Source organism: Salvelinus namaycush, chromosome 19 (assembly GCF_016432855.1).
Source record: "Salvelinus namaycush isolate Seneca chromosome 19, SaNama_1.0, whole genome shotgun sequence".
In the NCBI taxonomy this organism is placed as follows: Eukaryota; Metazoa; Chordata; class Actinopteri; order Salmoniformes; family Salmonidae; genus Salvelinus; species Salvelinus namaycush.
In genome coordinates this window covers 15,783,298-15,805,410 of record NC_052325.1, presented here as the reverse complement: position 1 = coordinate 15,805,410, position 22,113 = coordinate 15,783,298, and the positions used below count along the sequence as shown (strand labels likewise).

At 44.6% G+C, this 22,113-nt stretch overlaps 1 protein-coding gene across 1 annotated transcript in view; it reads right to left on the bottom strand.

The window, feature by feature from the left end:
• The window catches only part of si:dkey-100n23.5 (cyclic AMP receptor-like protein A), a 105,217-nt gene that overhangs the window by 51,895 nt on the left and 31,209 nt on the right, over positions 1-22,113 (bottom strand). The window contains exons 7-10 of the mRNA XM_039014587.1: positions 21,188-21,277; positions 20,670-20,708; positions 17,222-17,300; positions 11,823-11,870 (exon numbers count right to left, since the gene is read on the bottom strand). Of these exons, the coding sequence (XP_038870515.1) occupies positions 11,823-11,870; positions 17,222-17,300; positions 20,670-20,708; positions 21,188-21,277 (256 nt within the window). The remainder of the gene's footprint in view (positions 1-11,822; positions 11,871-17,221; positions 17,301-20,669; positions 20,709-21,187; positions 21,278-22,113) is intronic.

Here is a 22,113-nt window from a genome sequence, read left to right as displayed (position 1 = left end):
CAAAGTTGACCCATTTTGCATACCCCACCATACCATAAAACATCCATGTATTCATCACAGGAAAATATAAACGGTAGAGATTGATATAATATCATTTGAAAGTCAAATTTGAATTGTATTCTCTTTTTAGTACATTTATCAGCCAAAACATGAAACCCACCAAGACTCAAGAGCATATTGTGTCTCAACCGATGGTGGCCACAACACAAACACCAACGATTATGTAAAGTACAACATATGCAAATACGCGCTGTTAGATAATTGACATTAAAGGTAAAACAAAGTCATAACTTGTATTAACTTCTTTTATTGAGAAATGATACAATATTTTGACCACCTGTGTGTCAGCTTCAAAATGATATCAAATTCAACCTTTTATCTTTTCCAGTGATGAAGACATGCTTGTCCCATGGTAGGATGGGGAATGCAAAATGGATCAACTTTGACCACCTCTAATCTCCTGAAGGTTTTGTCATTCAGGTCCAAAAAGTCACTTTCTGACCACTTCTTCCATGGGTAAACATGTACGAAAAGTTTTGTTTAAATCAAAAAGGGATGCTGTCAAAAAGTGATTGAATTCAAATAGATTGACCCTAATAAGAGCTTCTCTCGCTCTACCACACATGGAGCACAGAGAGCCAATGTAAAGACAGAAGAAGAAGAACTGGGCTGTTCGCACTACCCTCTGTAGTGCCTTGCGGTCGGAGGCCGAGCAGTTGCCATACCCGGCAGTGATGCAACCAGTCAGGATGATCTCGATGGTGCAGCTGCAGAACATTTTGAGGATCTGAGGACCCATGCCAAATCTTTTCAGTCTCCTAAGGGGGAATAGGTTTTGTCGTGCCCTCTTCACGACTGTCTTGGTGTGCTTGGACCATGTTAGTTTGTTGGTGATGTAGACACCAAGGAACTTGAAGCTCTCAACCTGCTTCACTGCAGCCCTGTCGATGAGAATGGGGCCTGCCCGGGCCTCTTTTTCCTGTTGTCCACAATCATCTCCTTTGTCTTGATCACGTTGAAGGAGAGGTTGTTATCCTGGCACCACACGGCCAGGTCTCTGACCTCCTCCCTATAGGCTGTCTTGTCATTGTCGGTGATCAGGCCTACCAGTGTTGTGTCATCGGCAAACTTAATTATGGTGTTGGAGTCGTGCCTGGCCGTGCAGTCATGAGTGAACAGGGAGCACAGGAGGGGACTGAACACGTACCCCTGATGGGACACCGTGTTGAGGATCAGCGTGGCGGATGTGTTGTTACCTACCCTTACCACCTGGGGGCGGCCTGTCAGGAAGTCCTGAATCCAGTTGCAGAGGGAGGTGTTTAGTCCCAGGGTGCATAGCTTATTGATGAGTTTTGAGGGAACTATGGTGTTGAACACTGAGCTGTAGTCAACGAATAGCATTCTCACATAGGTGTTCCTTTTGTCCAGGTGGGAAAGGGCAGTGTGGAGTGCAATAGAGATCATCTGTGGATCTGTTGGTGCGTTATGCAAATTGGAGTGGGTCTAGGGTTTGCTCGCAGTACACGTCCTGATAATCCGTCTGGCACTGTGGCCTTGTGAATGTTTACCTGTTTAAAAGGTCTTAATCACATCAGCTGCGGAGAGCGTGATCACACAGTCTTCCGGAACAGCTGATGCTCTCATGCATGTTTCAGTGTTATTTGCCTCGAAGCGATCATAGAAGTAGTTTAGCTCGTCTGGTAGGCTCGTGTCACTGGGCAGCTCTCGGCTGTGCTTCCCTTTGTAGTCTGTAATGGTTTGCAAGCCCTGCCACATCCGACGAGCGTCAGCGCTGGTGTAGTATGATTCAATCTTAGTCCTGTGTTGACACTTTGCCTGTTTGATGGTTCGTCGGAGGGCATAGCGGGATTTATTATAAGCTTCCGGGTTTGAGTCCCGCTCCTTGAAAGCGGCAGCTCTAGCCTTTAGCACAGTGAGGATGCTGCCTGTAATCCATGGCTTCTGGTTGGGGTATGTACATACGGTCACTGTGGGGACGACATCATCAATGCACATATTGATGAAGCTAATGACTGACGTGGTGTACTCCTCAATGCCATCGGAGGAATCACGGAACATATTCCAGTCTGTGCTAGCAAAACAGTCCTGCTTCATCTGACCACTTTTTTATTGATCTAGTCACTGGTGCTTCCTGCTTTAATTTTTGCCTGTAAGCAGGAATCAGGAGGATAGAATTATGGTCAGATTTGCCAAATGGAGAGCGAGGGAGAGCATTTTATGCGTCTGTGTGTGGAGTAAAGGTGGTCCAGAGTTTTTTTTCCTCTGGTTGCACATCTAACATGCTGATAGAAATTTGGTAAACGGATTTAAGTTTCCCTGCATTAAAGTCCCCGGCTACTTGGCGCCGCCTCTGGGTGAGCGTTTTCTTGTTTGCTTATGGCGGAATACAGCTCATTCAATGCTGTCTTAGTGCCAGCCTCTGACTGTGGTGGTATGTAAACAACTACAAAAAATACAGATAAAAACTCTCTAGGTAGATAGTGTGGTCTACAGCTTATCATGAGATACTCTACCTCAGGCGATCAATAGCTCGAGACTTCCTTAGATATCGTGCACCAGCTGTTATTTACAAAAAGACATAGTCCACCGCCCCTCGTCTTACCAGACGCCGCTGTTCTATCCTGCCAGTACAGCTTATAACCAGCCAGCTGTATGTTGATAGTGTCGTCATTCAGCCACGTCTCCGTAAACCATAAGATATTACCGTTTTGAATGTCCCGTTGGTAGTTTAATCTTCTGCGTAGGTCATCTATTTTATTCTCTAAAGATTGCATGTTTACTAGCAGAATGGAAGGAAGTGGAGTTTTATTAGATCGCCTACGAATTCTCAGAAGGCAGCCTGCCCTCTGGCCCCTTTTTCTCCGCCTCCTCTTCACGCAAATCACGGGGATCTGGGCCTGTTCCCGAGAAAGCAGTATATCATTCGCGTCGGGCTCGTCAGACTCGTTAAAGGAAAAAAAGGATTCTGCCAGTCCGTGGTAAGTAATCGCAGTCCTGATGTCCAGAAGTTATTTTCGGTCATAAAAGACGGTAGCGCCAACATTATGTACAAAATAAGTCAACAATAAGTTAAAAACAACGCAAATAAACAAACGAAAAAACACAATAGGTTGGGGACACGTAAAACGTCTGCCTTCTTCTACGGCTCCATCACAAACAAATATACGCATACAAACACACACGTGTGCACACATACACACACAGCAGCTGTGTTCGTGACTGTAAGCAGAGCTACTGCTCTGCAGTAGATAAAGTAGATAAAGATAAAGAACAAGCTCCCAATGTTTTCTTTCTGAGAGCACTGTGTGTGTGTGTATGTGTATGTGTATGTGTGTGTGTGTGTGTGTGTGTAAGCGCATGTGCGTTTGTCCGCTCTTTCAAATGCCCTCCGTCTCACTTGTCTGTGTGTGGGGTGTAGCCCACGTTTGTTGTAGACCTTGCGTCTAAGTGTGTGTGTCCCCCAGACACAGCACTGCGATTCAAGTCTCTGATAACCACCGTATTAGCCAAGTATGAATGTTGCCACGAGAGGGAGAGTGAGAGAGAGTGAAAGAGGGAGCAAAACAGAGCCAGAGAGAAAGACACAAGGGAGAGGGGGTGGAGGAGAGACATATGGAGTGAGTAAGAGAAAAAATAGAGCGAGAGAGAAATAACACACACAAGTGTGTGAGAGACGAGAGAGGGAAGAGGGAGACCGAGCAAAAAAGAAAGAAAATAGAGCAAGAGAGCGGAAAAGAGAGCAGGAGAGAGAGAGAGAGAGAGAGAGAGAGAGAGAGAGAGAGAGAGAGAGAGAGAGAGAGAGAGACAGAGCGGAAGAGAGAGAGAGTTGAGGGTGGCTAGAGTAGAGTGAGGGAAATGGCCACAGGCAGCAGTTTGAGACACCCAGCAGGGACTCTGGTTTACACCTGCTGACACACACACGTACACACACATATACACACACATACACACACAGTAGAAAGCAGTGGCTAGGTAGCAGCAAGAGAGGGGGGGGGGGGTGTTGTTTTAGAACATCACACAGCGCGTGCATAAACACTCATAAATATTAATGTCCATGAACCTGGCCTGCTGCTTTATTCATACGCTCATTCTGAGTGAGTGTGTGTGTGTGTGTGAGACAGAGATAGAGGGAGAGTGAGAGCTGATGATTAATTCATGCGTTGAGTTACACAGATACCCTTTACAAACAGACTTTACGGTATGGTGCCTTGTAAGAAAAAAAACAAGAAAAAAAAAAACAGGCAATTTTTTTTAGAGCCCAATTCATACAGTCCCATTCGACCATATTCTTGCCGGGATAAGCTTCTTATATCTCCCGTACACATGCCGGCAAGTTTAGGAGTGAGCCGATGTGGGTGGACATCTATTTTAATAAATCCATTGAATATACACAATCACAATCCATTATTAATTTGTTTATGCAGGTCCTAAGAAACATAAAACTAATAAAATGTATTTTCAAATGAATAGAATGGCATATTTTCAGTTTAATGATGTAACTGGTCTGTGCAGCCTATATGCTACATGGCTGATCCATGCACATGAAATCAATAGTTATTATGTTAATTAAACAGACAAGACAACTCTTAGGCTACCCTGATCACAGTCAACACATATTTATTTTACAGTAGGCTAAGAATATAAAGAAATAAAAGAAAATTAAATACAAATAATATTTTTCCCACACAACTTGCATCATGGCAACGTGTGGAACCATTGACATATTAAAAAATAGGTGATGTTTTGAAAGAGCCCAAGGCAACCCCTTGCTTTTTCGATCCACATTTCATCTCTTTCCTACCTTCACTCAACTTTGTTAGGGAGCAGGCGTAGGGTCTTACATTGAGAGTATCTTCATCATGATATCGACAGAAAATAATAGTCTGGTGTTATATTTCACAACCTCCGCTGGCTTTTGGAGTTGCCTAAAGGCCTACGGGATCGAGCAAAATAATAGGCCGACACTTGATTTAGGCTCCATTATGGCATGCTAAATGTTTCTCATCAGTGATAGATGAGCAAACGAATAGATGAGCTACACCACCTGCACTTATTTTCCCAGCCAGAGAATTAACCAAAGATGAATTCAGTCAAATAAAATCACATTGATTGATTAAGACAAATCACAGGCTTTTCGTCAGGAGTACGCCTAGGCTTAAGTGCAAAATAATCCACTTGTTAAGCTATATACAGTGCATTTGGAAAGTATTCAGACCCCCTGACTTTTTCCACATTTTTGTTACATTACAGCCTTATTATAAAATGAATAAAAGTTTTTATTCCCCCTCATAAATCTACACACAAATACACCATAATGACAAAGAGAAAACAGGTTTTTAGAAATTTTGGAAACCCCCACCCAAAAAACTGAAATAAATAAGTATTCAGACTTTTTGCTACGGGACTCGAAATTGAGCCCAGGTGCATCCTGTTTCCATTGATCATCTTTGAGATGTTTCTAAAACTTGATTGGACTCCACCTGTGGTAAATTAAATTAATTGGACATGATTTGGAAAGGCACACATCTGTCTAGATACGGTCCCATAGTTGACAGTGCATGTCAGAGAAAAAAACAAGCCAAGATGGCAAAGGAATTGTCCGAAGAGCTCCGAGACAGAATTGTGTCGAGGCACAGATCTGGGGAAAGGTACCAAAACATTTCTGGAGCATTGAAGGTCCCAAGAACACAGTGGCCTCCATCATTCTGAAATGGAAGAAGTTTGGAACCACCAAGACTCTTTCTATAGCTGGCCGCCCGGCCAAACTGAGCCATCAGGAGAGAAGGGCCTTGGTGACCAAGAAACCAATGGTCACTCTGATAGAGCACCAGAGTTCCTCTGTGGAGATGGAAGAGCATTCCAAAAGGACAACCATCTCTGCATCACTCCACCAATCAGGCCTTTACGGTAGTGGCCAGAAGGAAGCAACTCCTCAGTAAAAGGCACATGACAGCCCACTTGGAGTTTGCCAAAAGACACCTAAAGGACTCTCAGACCATGAGAAACAATATTCTCTGGTCTGATGAAACCAAGATTGAACTCTTTGGCCTGAATGCCAAGCGTCACATCTGGAGGAAACCTGGCGCCATCCCTACGGTGAAGCATGGTGGTGGCAGCATCGTGCTGTGAGGATGCTTTTCAGCGGCAGGCACTGGGAAACTAGTCAGGATTGAGGGAAAGATGAACGGAGAAAAGTACACATAGATCCTTGATGAAAATCTACTTCAGAGTGCTCAGGACCTAAGACTGGGGGTGAAGGTTCACCTTCCAACTGAACAACGGCCCTAAGCACAGCCAAGACAATGCAGGAGTGGCTTTAGGACAAGACTTTGAATGTCCTTGAGTGGCCCAGCCAGAGCCCGGACTTTGACCCAATCTAACATCTCTGGAGAAACCTGAAAATAGCTGTGCATCCAAACTGACAGAGCTTGAGAGTATCTGAAGAGAAAAATGGGAGAAATCCCCAAATACACGTGTGCCAAGCTTGTAGCGTCATACCCAAGAAGACTCAAGGCTGTAATCACTGCCAAAGGTGCTTCAACAAAGTACTGAGTAAAGGGTCTGAATAGTTACAGTTCAAGTTGGAAGTTTACATACACTTCAGTTGGAGTCATTAAAACTAGATTTTCAACCACTCCACAAATTTCTTGTCAACAAACTATAGTTAGGACATCTACCTTGTGCATGACACAAGTCATTTTTCCAACAATTGTTTACAGACCGATTATTTCACTTATAATCACAATTCCAGTGGGTCAGAAGTTTACATACACTAAGTTGACTGTGCCTTTAAACAGCTTGGAACATTCCAGAAAATATGTCATGGCTTTAGAAGCTTCTGATAGGCTAATTGACATCATTTGAGTCAATTGGAGATGTACCTGTGGATGTACAGTGGGGAGAACAAGTATTTGACACACTGCCGATTTTGCAGGTTTTCCTACTTACAAAGCATGTAGAGGTCTGTAATTTTTATCATTCAACTGTGAGAGACGGAATCTAAAACAAAAATCCAGAAAATCACATTGTATGATTTTTAAGTAATTAATTTGCATTTTATTGCATGACATAAGTATTTGATACATCAGAAAAGCAGAACTTAATATTTGGTACAGAAACCTTTGTTTGCAATTACAGAGATCATACGTTTCCTGTAGTTCTTGACCAGGTTTGCACACACTGCAGCAGGGATTTTGGCCCACTCCTCCATACAGACCTTCTCCAGATCCTTCAGGTTTCGGGGCTGTCGCTGGGCAATACGGACTTTCAGCTCCCTCCAAAGATTGTCTATTGGATTCAGGTCTGAAGACTGGCTAGGCCACTCCAGGACCTTGAGATGCTTCTTACGGAGCCACTCCTTAGTTGCCCTGGCTGTGTGTTTCGGGTCGTTATCATGCTGGAAGACCCAGCCACGACCCATCTTCAATGCTCTTACTGAGGGAAGGAGGTTGTTGGCCAAGATCTCACGATACATGGCCCCATCCATCCTCCCCTCAATACGGTGCAGTCGTCCTGTCCCCTTTGCAGAAAAGCATCCCCAAAGAATGATGTTTCCACCTCCATGCTTCACGGTTGGGATGGTGTTCTTGGGGTTGTACTCATCCTTCTTCTTCCTCCAAACACGGTGAGTGGAGTTTAGACCAAAAAGCTATATTTTTGTCTCATCAGACCACATGACCTTCTCCCATTCCTCCTCTGGATCATCCAGATGGTCATTGGCAAACTTCAGACGGGCCTGGACATGCGCTGGCTTGAGCAGGGGGACCTTGCGTGCGCTGCAGGATTTTAATCCATGACGGCGTAGTGTGTTACTAATGGTTCTCTTTGAGACTGTGGTCCCAGCTCTCTTCAAGTCATTGACCAGGTCCTGCCGTGTAGTTCTGGGCTGATCCCTCACCTTCCTCATGATCATTGATGCTCCACGAGGTGAGATCTTGCATGGAGCCCCAGACCGAGGGTGATTGACCGTCATCTTGAACTTCTTACATTTTCTAATAATTGCGCCAACAATTGTTGCCTTCTCACCAAGCTGCTTGCCTATTGTCCTGTAGCCCATCCCAGCCTTGTGCAGGTCTACAATTTTATCCCTGATGTCCTTACACAGCTCTCTGGTCTTGGCCATTGTGGAGAGGTTGGAGTCTGTTTGATTGAGTGTGTGGACAGGTGTCTTTTATACAGGTAACGAGTTCAAACAGGCTTCTTAAAGAAAAACTAACAGGTCTGTGAGAGCCGGAATTCTTACTGGTTGGTAGGTGATCAAATACTTATGTCATACAATAAAATGCAAATTAATTACTTAAAAATCATACAATGTGATTTTCTGGATTTTTGTTTTAGATTCCGTCTCTCACAGTTGAAGTGTACCTATGATAAAAATTACGGACCTCTACATGCTTTGTAAGTAGAAAAACCTGCAAAATCGGCAGTGTATCAAATACTTCTTCTCCCCACTGTATTTCAAGGCCTACCTTCAAACTCAGTGCCTAATTTGCTTGACATCATGGGAAAATCCAAAGAAATTAGCCAAGACCTCAGAAAAAAAAATTGTAGACCTCCACGTGTCTGTTTCATCCTTGGGAGCAATTTCCAAACGCCTGAATGTACCACGTTCATCTGTAAAAACAATAGTACGCAACTATAAACACCATGGGACCACGCAGCCGTCATACCGCTCAGGAAGGAGACGCTTTCTTTCTCCTAGAGATGAACGTACTTTGGTGCGAAAAGTGCAAATCAATCCCAGAACAACAGCAAATTACCTTGTGAAGATGCTGGAGGAAACAGGTACAAAAATATCCATATCAACAGTAAAACGAGTCCAATATCGACATAACCTGAAAGGCCACTCAGCAAGGAAGAAGCCACTGCTCCAAAACCACCATAAAAAAGCCAGACTACGGTTTGCAACTGCACATGGGGACAAAGATCGTACTTTCTGGAGAAATGTCCTCTGGTCTGATGAAACAAAAATAGAACTATTTGGCCATAATGACCATCTTTATGTTTGGAGAAAAAATAGGGAGGCTTGCAAGCCGAAGAACATCATCCCAACCGTGAAGCACGAGGGTGGCAGCATCATGTTGTGGGGGTGCTTTGCTGCAGGAGGGACTGGTGCACTAAACAAAATAGATGGCATCATGAGGTAGGAAAATTATGTGAATATATTGAAGCACCATCTCAAGACATCAGTCAGGAAGTTAAAGCTTGGTCGCAAATGGGTCTTCCAAATGGACAATGACCCCAAGCATACTTCCAAAGTTGTGGCAAAATGGCTTAAGGACAACAAAGTCAAGGTATTGGAGTGGCCATCAAAGCCCTGACCTCAATCCTATAGAACATTTATGGGCAGAACTGAAAAAGCGTGTGCGAGCAAGGAGGCCTACAAACCTGACTCAGTTACACCAGCTCTGTCAGGAGGAATGGGCCGAAATTCACCCAACTTATTGTGGGAAGCTTGTGGAAGGCTACCCGAAATCTTCGACCCAAGTGAAACAATTTAAAGGCAATGCTACCAAAAAGTAATTGAGTGTATGTAAACTTCTGACCCACTGGGAATGTGATGAAAGAAATACATGTGTTTTAGTTTATGTGTTTTCATTCCAGGCTGTAAGTCAACAAAAGGTCCTCAACTGGAAGCTTCATTAAATAGTATCCGCAAAACACCAGTCTCAACATCAACAGTGAAGAGGCGACTCCGGGATGCTGGCCTCCTAGGCAGAGTTGCAAAAAAAAAGCCATATCTCAGACTGGCCAATAAAAAGAAAAGATTAAGATGGGCAAAAGAACACAGACACTAGACAGAGGAACTCTACCTGGAAGTTCAGCATCCCGGAGTCGCCTCTTCACTGTTGACGTTGAGACTGGTGTTTTGCAGGTACTATTTAATGAAGCTGCCAGTTGAGGACTTGTGAGGCATCTGTTTCTCAAACATTTTGAAAGGGGGTGGTGATTTTATATTCCCACTGTACATGACCTTCACCCTGCACTAGCCTTTCTTCACCCTATACCAAACATGGCCTCAACCATTTGCTTACTTCATCCTAGCCTAAAAACGCATCGCTGGGGACTGGGCTGGTAATGCAGGTGCACTTGTTTTGTTCAATAAACACTTTACAATTAAGATTCCTTGCCTTAAAATAACCCTATTCGTGTTTTGATAACCCTAATATAATCCTATTACTTTTTTTAAAAACGTATTGAACCTTTATTTAACTAGGTAAGTCAGTTAAGAACAAATTCTTATTTTCAATGACGGTCTACCAAAAGGCCTCCTGTGGGGATGGGGGCTGGGATTAAAAATAAAAATAAATATATAAAAATATAGGACAAAACACACATCACGACAAGAGAGACAACACTACATAAAGAGAGACCTAAGACGACAACATAGCATGGCAGCAACACATGACAACACAGCATGTAGCAACACAACATGACAACATCATGGTAGCAACACAAAACAGGGTACAAACATTGTTGGACAACAGCACAAAGGGCAAGAAGGTAGAGACAACAATACATCACGCAAAGCAGCCACAACTGTCAGTAAGAGTGTCCATGATTGAGTCTTTGAATGAAGAGATTGAGATAAAACTGTCCCGTTTGAGTGTTTGTTGCAGCTCGTTCCAGTCGCTAGCTGCAGCGAACTGTAAAGACAAGCGACCCAGGGATGTGTGTGCTTTGGGGATCTTTAACAGAATGTGACTGGCAGAACGGGTGTTGTATGTGGAGGATGAGGGCTGCAGTAGATATATCAGATAGGGGGGAGTGAGGCCTAAGAGGGTTTTTATAAATAAGCATCAACCAGTGGGTCTTGCGATGGGTATACAGAGACGACCAGTTTACAGAGGAGTATAGAGTGCAGTGATGTGTCCTATATGGAGCATTGGTGGCAAATCTGATGGCCAAATGGTAAAGAACATCTAGCCCCTCGAGAGCACCCTTACCTGCCAATCTGTAAATTACGTCTCCATAATCTAGCATGGGTAGGATGGTCATTTGAATCAGGGTTAGTTAGGCAGCTGGGGTGAAAGAAGAGCGACTACGATATAGGAAACCAAGTCTAGATGTAACTTTAGCCTGCAGCTTTGATATGTGCTGAGAGAAGGACAGTGTACTGTCTAGCCATACTCCCAAGTACTTGTATGAGGTGACTACCTCAAGCTCTAAACACTCAGAGATAATAATCACACCTGTGGGGAGAGGGGCATTCTTCTTACCAAACCGCATGACCTTTGTTTTGGAGGTGTTCAGAACAAGGTTAAGGGCAGAGAAAGCTTGTTGGACACTAAGAAAGCTTTGTTCTAGAGCATTTAACACAAAATACAGGGAGGGGCCAGTTGAGTAGAAGACTGTATCATCTGCATATAAATGGATGAGAGAACTTCCTACTGCCTGAGCTATGTTGTTGATGTAAATTGAGAAGAGCGTGGGGCCTAGGATCGTGCCTTGGGGTACACCCTTGGTGACAGGCAGTGGCTGAGAGAGCAGATGTTCTTACTTTATACACTGCACTCTGAGAGAGAGGTAGTTAGCAAACCAGGCTATAAAAAACTATAACAAACTCAAAGCACCCCGACCGAGAGGGTGTGTGACAGGGTCAAACTGCTCCCTGGCAAGTAAGAATCTACCCAACAGGTCCTCAGCTAATCCAACATACACTCTAATCCCCAAAACGCCCGTGTGCGTGTGTGTGCGTGCGTGTCAAAGATTCCAGGAACATTTCAGTAGATGAGGGAACTCCCCCTCATTTTAAAAACCAATCAATGATTGACTTGAGTAATGAAAATGAGGGTCTTTACCTTTCTCCTCTCCCTCTCTGGGTTGAAGGTGCCAAACCACGACTGCATCTGAGGAAGGAGCACAAAGAACACACTGTCTGAGTCCCGTTTGGTAGACACACACAAGTACTTCACCTGAGACTGGAGGAGAGGTAAATAAGCCTAATTTAATCCACTGTCAGTCAAGGCTGAAACACATCCAGGGAACGAACGAACGAACGCACGCACGCACGCACAGCTACTCAAAGCTGAGGTAGACAGGGAATGCATTAACAACCAAAACAAAACATGTACAGCTCCCACCTCTCCAAAGAGCATTACTGATCACAGCTGAGTCTACCACTGAAGGGACGGGGGGGGGGGGGGGGATAGAGAGGGAGATAGAGAGAGGGTAGAGAGAAAGAGATACAGAAGCATAGAGAGAAAGAAAAAAGAGAGAACGTTGGATAGATATGGATAAAAAAGAAGAGACAGACACGGGTGGCCAGCCCAGACATCTCAAGAGAGGAGACAGATTGTTCATTCTTTCTTTCTCTCCCTCCATTTCTCTCTTTCATCTCAGGGGAATTCCAGCAACAATAGAAAGCTCAATCGGGAATCAGCTGCTCCTCAAGACACACACACACAGTGTGTGGTTTACACAATCAAGAGCAATCTAAACAGAGGAGAGTCTGTGAAGAGCCTCTGTCAGCCATGGACGCACACACACACACACACACACACACACACACACACACACACACACACACACACACACACACACACACACACACACACACACACACACACACACACACACACTCTGTCACATATACTCTGACACACACACACACAAACACATATACTCTGACACACAAATACATATACTCTGACACACAAACACATATACTCTGACACACAAACACAAACACATATACTCTGACACACACACACAAACACATATACTCTGACACACACACACACTCTGACACAGAGACAGAGAGACAGAGAGAAAGACAGAGAGAGAGCGACAGAGAGAGAGAGAGATCGGCACACATTCATTCTGTTCAACTATTTAGCAACTCAGCGTTGCCATGGTTTCTCTGTCTGCACTACAGCTCTCGTCATTGGATGTTTGTGTATGTGCGTAGTTGTGTGTAATTTCTACCTGTATATGTGTGTGTGTGTGTGTGTGTGTGCGCGCTAGGAGGTTAGAGAGAGGATGAGTGTTTATTTACACATGAGAGAGAATCAGATAGCATGAAAGAATGATAGACAACGGCCGCCTATCTAACCACCTTAGACAAAGGTTGCTTGTGTGTGTACGACAATGATGTTGTCTGTCATCTACCCTTGTACAGAAGCATGTGTGAGAATCTCTAATTTCGTTGATGAATCCTCCTCATGAGAGCTAGAGGATCCCCTCCTGCACACAAAGAATTCCTTAAAAGAGATAGTTTCCATCCAATTGACGACAGATTTTCATGTGAATATTCAAAAAGTCACAAATAAAATAGGCGGATTTTCCCACCAGACGTGTTTCCATCAAATTGACTTGTTGCAGATAAAAGCCTGTGTGTGATGACGCATATAAAACTGACTTTTGTGGTTAAATTCCCATGTACAGAACAAAAAATACAAGTTCAATGGATTTTCAACTGTAGGTTTTGTCACAAAAAATGGTGCGTTTAGCGAATGTGCCCACTCTGGTATTGGCACGTACGCTCTAGCTAACAGCTCGCAGATATATATGATGAGATTATTATGGACAAAAGACCAAGGTTATTTTAAATTGAATACAAATATAAACGCAACATGTAAAGTGTTGGTTTCATGTTTTACGAGCTGAAATAAAAGATCCCAGAAATTGTTCATATGCACAAAAAGCTTATTTCTCTCAAATCTTGTGCACAAATTTGTTCACATCCCTGTTAGTGAGTATTTCTCCTTTGCCAAGATAATCTATCCACATGAAAGATGTGGTATATCAAGAAGCTGATTAAACAGCATGATGATTACAGAGGTGCACCTTGTGCTGGGTACAATAAAAGGCCACTCTAAAATGTGTAGTTTTGTCACACAACACAATGCCACAATTGTCTCAAGTTTTGAGGGAAATTTGCAATTTATATGCTGACTGCAGGAATGTCCACCAGAGTTGTTGCCAGAGAATTGAATGTTCATTTGTCTTCCATATGCCACCTCCAATGTCGTTTTAGAGAATTTGGCAGTACGTCCAACCGGCCTAAGAACCACAGACTATGTGTAACAATGCCAGCCCAGGACCTCCACATCCGGGAACGTCTGAGACCAGCCACCCGGACAGCTGACGAAACTGTGGGTTTGTACAACCAAAGAATTTCTGCATAAACTGTCAGAAACCGTCTCAGGGAAGATTATCTGCATGCTCGTCGTCCTCACCAGGCTCTTGATCTGACTGCAGTTTGGCATCGTAACCGATTTCAGTCGGCAAATGCTCACCTTCGATGTCCACTGGCACGCTGGAGAAGTGTGCTCTTTACGGACGAATCCCGGTTTCAACTGTACCGGGCAGATGGCAGACAGCGTGTATGGCGTCGTGTGGGCGAGCGGTTTGCTGATCAACATTGTTAACAGAGTGCCCCATGGTGGTGGTGGGGTTATGGTGTGGGCAAGCATAAGCTACGGACAATGAACACAATTGCATTTTATCAATGGCAATCAATGCACAGAGATACCGTGACGAGATCCTGAGGCCCATTGTCAAGCCATTCATCCACCACCATCACTTCATGTTTCAGCATGATAATGCACAGCCCCATGTCTCAAGGATCGGTACACAATTCCTGGAAGCTGAAAATGTCCCAGTTCTTCCATGGCCAGTATACTCACCAGACATGTCAACCATTGAGCATGTTTGGGATGCTCTGGATCGACATGTATGACAGCGTGTTCCAGTTCCCACCAATATCCAGCAACTTCGCACAGAAGACGAAGAGGAGTGGGACAACATTCCACAGGCCATAATCAACAGCCCGATCAACTCTATATGAAGGAAATGTGTCGCGCTGCATGAGGTAAATTGTGGTCACACCAGATACTGACTGGTTTTTTGATCCACGTCCCTACCTTTTTCTTTAAGGCATCTGTGACCAACAGATCTGTATTCCCAGTCATGTGAAATCCATAGATTAGAGCCTAATGAGTTTACTTAATTTGACTGATTTACTTGTATGAACTGTAACTAAGAAAATCTTTGAAATTGTTGCATGTTGCGTTTACATTTTTGTTCAGTGTATTTTGTCAAACGGCAGCCAAACACCGATCATCATGTCACCAGAATAAGACTCTTGATATTTATTAGAAAGGAGCATCAAGCTCATCACCTTGCACTTTCACCACCCTGTGAAGTTCATCATAACTTATTCCATCTGTAGCCTAATAAACCAGCTTGGTCTCATAGACTAGACGTAACATAGTCAATGTAAATCCAGGATATTAAAATGAGTATGATATACTACGTTTGGTTACATAAGACAGGTTAGTTAAGGTAACAACTAATGTAAGGTGGTTGGTCGGGGTGGATGGGTAAGCGTATTAATATGTTTCCACCACCATTTCTCACATAATTCATTTTACAGACACAAAAAGATCCCACCTTGTCTAGCGTATTTTGTTTCCTGGACATTTGGAAAGTTTACAGACAAAGTAGCTTTTTCCATCAAGCCTGTCGTGACATTTATATCCTTTACTTGCATAATAAGGTTGGATGGAAAACTGGTTTCTGATCAAATGATTCTGGATATGTTCTGTCCTGCTTTCATAAACATCTGAATTATTAATAGTTTGAGCTCCTCCTAGTTGATTTTCCTAATTTCTCCCCCTCTCCATCTCTCTCTCTTTTTATCTCTCTTCCTCCCTCGCTTTCTTTTCTTTCTCTGGGTCGCCTGACTTTCTTATCCCCTCTCTCTATTCCTTCGCCGCCTCAAAGTTTTAGAAATCATTTCAAGTGAGACCGTCTGCAGCTGTGAGGAGATAAGACTTGAGCTCTTCATAAATATGATCGAAAGAGAGAGAAATAGAGACAGTGAGAGAGAGAGAAATAGAGAGACAGTGTGAGAGAGAAAGAGACAGTGGGAGTGAGAGAGAAAGAGACAGTGGGAGTGAGAGAAATAGAGAGACAGTGAGAGAGAGAGAAATAGAGACAGTGAGAGAGAGAAATAGAGAGAGAGAAATAGAGACAGTGAGAGAGAGAAATAGAGAGACAGTGAGAGAGAGAGAAATAGAGAGACAGTGAGAGAGAGAGAAATAGAGAGACAGTGAGAGAGAGAGAAATAGAGACAGTGAGAGAGAGAGAAAGAAATAGAGAGACAGTGAGAGAGAGAGAAATAGAGAGACAGTGAGAGAGAGAGAAATGGAGACAGTGGGAGTAAGAGAAATAGAGGCAGTGAGCGAGAGAGAGAGAGAGAGAGAGAGAAATAGAGAGACAGTGAGAGAGAAACCAGAATGTGATGAGATGCAGGGTGCACATCAATTAATTTATTCCCTTTATCATATCTGTGATAAAGGGAAGAGAAGTCAGTCAGTCATTCAGTCTTCCTGCCTCCAACACTAACACACACACACAAAAGGAGCTTTGACCCACACACGCACTGACCAGGGAAGTCAAATTTATGTATAGTACCAGTCAAAAGTTTGGACACACCTACTCATTCAAGGGTTTTTCTTTATTTGTACTAGTTTCTACATTGTAGAATAATAGTGAAGACATCAAAACTATGACATAACACATATGGAATCGTGTAGTAACCAAAAGTGTTAAACAAATCAAAATATATTTTAGATTTTAGATTCTTCAAAGTAGCCATCCTTAGCCTTGTGTGTAGATGTGTGTAGTTTCTAAGTTGCTTGTTTAAAAAAAAGAGACTATTGTTGCACATGTACGTGTAGCTAGTACATGTTCTGGTTTGCCCTGCCTACTCAGGTCAGACAGCACACTACTGCTGCCCCAGGCTGTGTCCGTGTGTTGTGTCGTCACTCAGGCCAGAATCAGGGGGATGGCAGCTATGTGGAGCATGCTGGTATGTTGCCTCCAGGCTGCCCATCAACACAAAAACACTCCCAACAGGAGAGGGATAGAGGGAGGGAGGGATAAGGGGAGGGAGGGAGGGATAAACTGAGTTTCACCCCCACTGGTGGCTTGTAGTCACTGGTTCTCTGTGAGCTCTCTGACAGGCAAACACACACTTTCTCTCTCGCGCACACACACACACCAATTTTCCCCCTGGGATTGTTTTAAGCAGCAGTGGCAGAGTTAGCGGGAAACACTACACACTGAGGTGAATTTCACAGAGACATCCACGTCAAGATAAACTGAGTGCACAACCATTGGCCACACAGGATTATGACTGTGTGAACTCATGCCGACTGGCCGAGCATGACACATGGGAAGGTGGGCTCACCCTCTCATTGGCTACGTAGATTATTCTGGCGTAGCAGCAGATCATGAGGAAGATGAGGGTGAAGAGTGGGACGTACCATCTGCAGGGTGGGGGGACAGAGGAAAATGCATTACACACAAGAGGGCCATGTCTTTACATGAAATCAACACACATTTAAATGTGATTCTCCCATTGACTTGAACACAAGAGTTACTTCAAGAGCATACACTAAGTAAAGAGGAAGACTGACAGGTGGAATGGTCATAACCTCTTAGGCCTGAGGAGCCTAGGGCCAGGAGTTTTTCCTGGTCAAATCATGTAGTCAAGATAAATTCCTGGCCCTAGTATAATCATAATACACCAAGGGGCAGTGAACTCCGCAAAGCCAGTAAAAGACAATAATCTAAAACATTTAACTACATTTATTTTGTATAGGTATTTGTTTAGGTTAGATATCCTTCTGCCACCTCTGATTCAGCACTTGTGTAGAGAAGTAAAACCATAGCACAATAGGTAAGTACTAGGGTTTCTGTCAAGGGCACTGTAAGAGGAAGTTATCAAAACAGGAGAGAAAGAGAGAGGCGGAGAAAGTGAGAGAATAGGGGGAATGTATGGCATCCTTGAGCGATGGAGGAGGTCAAGAAAGGATGACAAAGAGACACAACTTCAGAAATGCATGGTATTTCTGTTAAGATGTGTGACAGAGAACGAGCGAGAGAAAGAACGAGGTTTACAGCTTCAGAGGAGTGTCACCCTCTCAGAAAATGACCACAGACAACAGGCCTGTTTGTGAAAGGGCCTCAGAATGCCAGGACTCTAACCACTACCCTGCTCTCAGGACCTCAACAGTACCTTAACTCATCAAAGCACTTCTGCTCATCAGAATGGAACATATCATAACAGACAGACCATTCTAAGGCTGTCCCTGCTACTGTACATGCACAGATAAGACAGACAGCAGGATGTGTGTTCAGCAATGCAACATTTAGCAATCTTTCAATAGTCTTTCAGTTTCATCAGAGCGAGAGAGTCCACACTGTTTTTCAGATCCACTCTAATTCCTCATTCCCCAGGCCAGACACATGCTACGCCCAGACTTCATCCTGACCACGTGACCTGACCAGGAAATACTCTGTGTCATAGGATGTGGAACATCTCAGGGCCCTTTAATATCTGCCCTAAATAAAAAATGACATTCACAGTAGCTTATGTAACATTAACATTACACTTCTGTTCATTTAGCAACAACTATATTCACATTACAATCACTTACTAGACGCTCTTATCCAGAGCAGTTTAGACTAAGTGCATAACTATCCTCAGTAAGTACTGCCTGGATACTGGGGAAGTGGGAGTGTGGCGCTGTCTGGACATGTAGTCTGAGGGTGTGTGTGTATGTGTGTGTGTGTGTGTGAGTGTATGTATGTGTGTGTGTGTGTGTGTGTGCATGCACAAGATAAGAGGAGAGGCGTTTCATCCAGAGAGAAAGACAGAGCGACAGGATGGAGTGAAAACGTGCTCACCTCACCCCTGTGTGATTTAATAACCCGCTCTCCGGAATAAATGGCGTCCAATTACACAGAGCCTCCCGTTAACGATGGGGGAGGAGGGAGAGTGGCCTTTTAACGAGGGAGGGGGGAGAAGACGAGAGAGGTGGGTGAGAGGGGGGAGACGAGGGAGGAGGAGTAATGAGCGGCAGCTACAAAGTGCTCTAATTAGCATGATAATGATCTGCCATTAGAGTCTGCTGGAGCTCTACAGCTGAACATCACCCACCCGAGAGAGATGGAGAGAGGAAGGATGGATGGAGGGTGGGATGGAGAGAGAAAAGGGGAGGGAGAGGGGTGAGAAAGGGGGGAGGAGAATGACCAGGAGAGGTAAGGACGAAGAACACAGAAAGGCAAGCAACATGGACAGAAAAAAAAGCAAGATGCAAAAAGAAAGGAAGGAGGGCGGGAGAGAGTAAAAAGAACACTAGTTGAAGCCAGCGCTTGCACACTCACAAACATGTACCCCCACACACCATCCTGCTGCTCTAGAAGCTCTCCAGCCCTGCTCTGAAGTGATAGAGGACAACTGATGAAAGCGCCATTAATTAGACACTTGAGAGAGAAAGACACATTGGCAACACCTCAGCTACAGACATGCTAGTTTCATGTCTGACCTGGAAGATGCCATCTCAGGCCAGAGGAGGAAGACATCATGAAGGGAGGGATGGGCCAGAGAGCAGAGGGAGGGAGGGCAGGGGGGAAGGATAAAATAGGTTGAGTATCTCTCTCACACACGCGCACACACACGCATGCAGGCACACACACACAGGCTGACACCCTTTCACAAACTCAGGAGAGGGGTCCAGAGGATTGTTTGTCAGTCTGAAACACTGGAGTAAAAGGCACATGAAGCAATTCTTAAGTGCTGATGTTTGAGTTCAATCAAATACACCCCCCCCTCACAGTTATGATATTCCTTTCTGTCTGCCTCTATTCTCAGGGGTAGAGAGAGAGGGAGAGTGAGGATACAAGACCTGCAGTGCACACCACCACCTCTCTCGTTCTCTCTCTCCGTCTTTCTTTAATCTTTCATATTCACTTGACTGAACACTGATGAAGACAAACTACTGCGTTTTGGAACAGGAAATGAAACCTCTCTCTCTTTCCTCTCAACCTCCCTTCTATTCTCTCCTTTTTACCTGACCCCTTAATCCCTCTCTCCTCCACCCCCCTTCACCCACACTCTCTCCCCATCTCTCTCGCTCTGAGCATCAGACGTGCGTATGTATGGTGTGTGTGTACAGTATATAGTGTGTGTTTTACTGACGTGCTTCGTCCGGGCCTCTAATCTCTCATCTCGTTTGATGTAATTAGACTTAATGAAGATTCCCAGATCCTCTAAGCAGCCCGTCCCCCAGGCGACCCACGGCGCTATGGAAACTAGGAGGGGGAGGAGGGGGGCTGATAAAAGACAGAGAGACGGAGTGCTAGCACTGCTGTCTGCATTGATAGAGAAGAGTGTGTGTGTGTGTGTGTGTGTGTGTGTGTGTGTGTGTGTGTGTGTGTGTGTGTGTGTGTGTGTGTGTGTGTGTGTGTGTGTGTGTGTGTGTGTATGTGTGTATGGTGTGTGTGTGTGTTGTGTACGTACGTGTGGTTAGAGAGATTGATTCCTCACTGATTCTGCGAGCGCTAGCATGATTGCCTGGCTTGATAAGTGAATGTCTGGCTACGCTAAGTGATTGGCAGGTCATATCCAGGCTTGGGGAGACGTAATCCTTCATAACATTCTGAAGAAACACAGACATGTACAGGAAGGAACACACACACACACACACACACACAGGAAAAACCTCTGGCCTCCCAACATACAAACCCCTTCCCCTCTCTCTGTAGGGACCACCCCCTCCTCTCTCCCTCCCTCTTTCCCTCCAGTCTTCCCTCTATGCACTGGCTTTGATGGCTGAGAGGTTTTCACTTACATCCCAAATCTCCAAGCTACGTGGTCGTCTGTGATCCAGCTGGAGAGAGAGAGAGGAGGGAGAGCGAGAGGGAGGGGCAGGGAGAGAGTGAGGGTGATTACAAAGGGAGAGAGAGAGAGAGGACGAGAGAAAAAGACAGAGAATTCTGTGACTTTGGTGGGGAAAGGAGCATAGCTGTTGCTATTAATAATCTCAGACTAGAAAGAGAAAGGAGCTCTGAGACTCTGGTTCTGTTCCCGTTCCTTCTTACCTCTGTTCCTTCAAGACAATCAATCTAACAATAATGGATAAGTGAAATCAAAGGCTAGTTGGGACATTTTTGCTTAAACCAATCTGGTTTCATGCTGAACCTCAGGTCAAAAAGGAAGAGATGACTATAAACTACAGATGAATATAGAGGAGGATGTAGAACAAAACGCAAGGCAATGGAAAGGACATCAAAAATATTAACAGAAATCTACATTCAAAATGCATTGTTAGCATGACAACAAATAGACAAAACTGAGTGAGAAAGTCACCACCAGGCTCCTGCTGGGCCGTAGTATCCACTGAACAGGGGCAGGGAGGCCATCACCAGGGGCACCCCCCAGGCCATCAGGTGGTACAGTCTGGGAGAGAAGAAAGAGCAGTGATTACATACCAACAAGAAAGACCACAAACACACAGCCCAGATGGTCTCCATGCCGTGCCACAAATTAAGGGATAGAACGCTCTGTGGAGAGAGGATACAAGAGTTGCTGATCACACACGCACAACCACCTTTCTTCTTATTCTCCCTCATTCTTTACCATGTGCTTCACTGAACACTGATGAAGACAGACCAGCGTGTCTCGGGACAGGGGAGGAAAGCATCTCTCTCCGCCCGTCTTCTAGGCATGCTCACAGGGTCTGCTGGTGGTCCTCAGGTGGTCACGACTCAGGGAGCCACCCTGGCAGATTGTGCTCCAGACACAGGAAGGAGTGAGTGTTGTCGATACTTTATGGACCGTACAGTTACACGGTCGATATGTCGTCAGGACTACTATGACACGGTCAATAAGCGGTCAGTCCTACTGCAACACTCGATACACGGTCAATACTGCTCTGGTCCACTGAATGTGACAGCTCTCATTCAGGTTACATGGATGTCTGAAATCCCAGGGAATATGTGATCTCACTCGCTACGTTTCCATATCGCTCCGTCTCTCTCTCTCCGTCTCTCTCTCTCCGTCTCTCTCTCTCCGTCTCTCTCATATTTTATTTTACAGCCCTCTATCACTTCCTCCCCTCTCTTTAGATGAAAAGTGAAAGAGAGAGAAAGAGAGAGTGTATGAGTGAGAGAAAGACAGGAAGGAAGATAGAGCGATCGAGGAAAGGGAGGGAGGGAGAGAATGACAGGTTGTAGAGGAAGCTTAACAGAGACAGATTGATGGGTGGTCACTGGGCTGTAAAGGGAGAGAGAGAG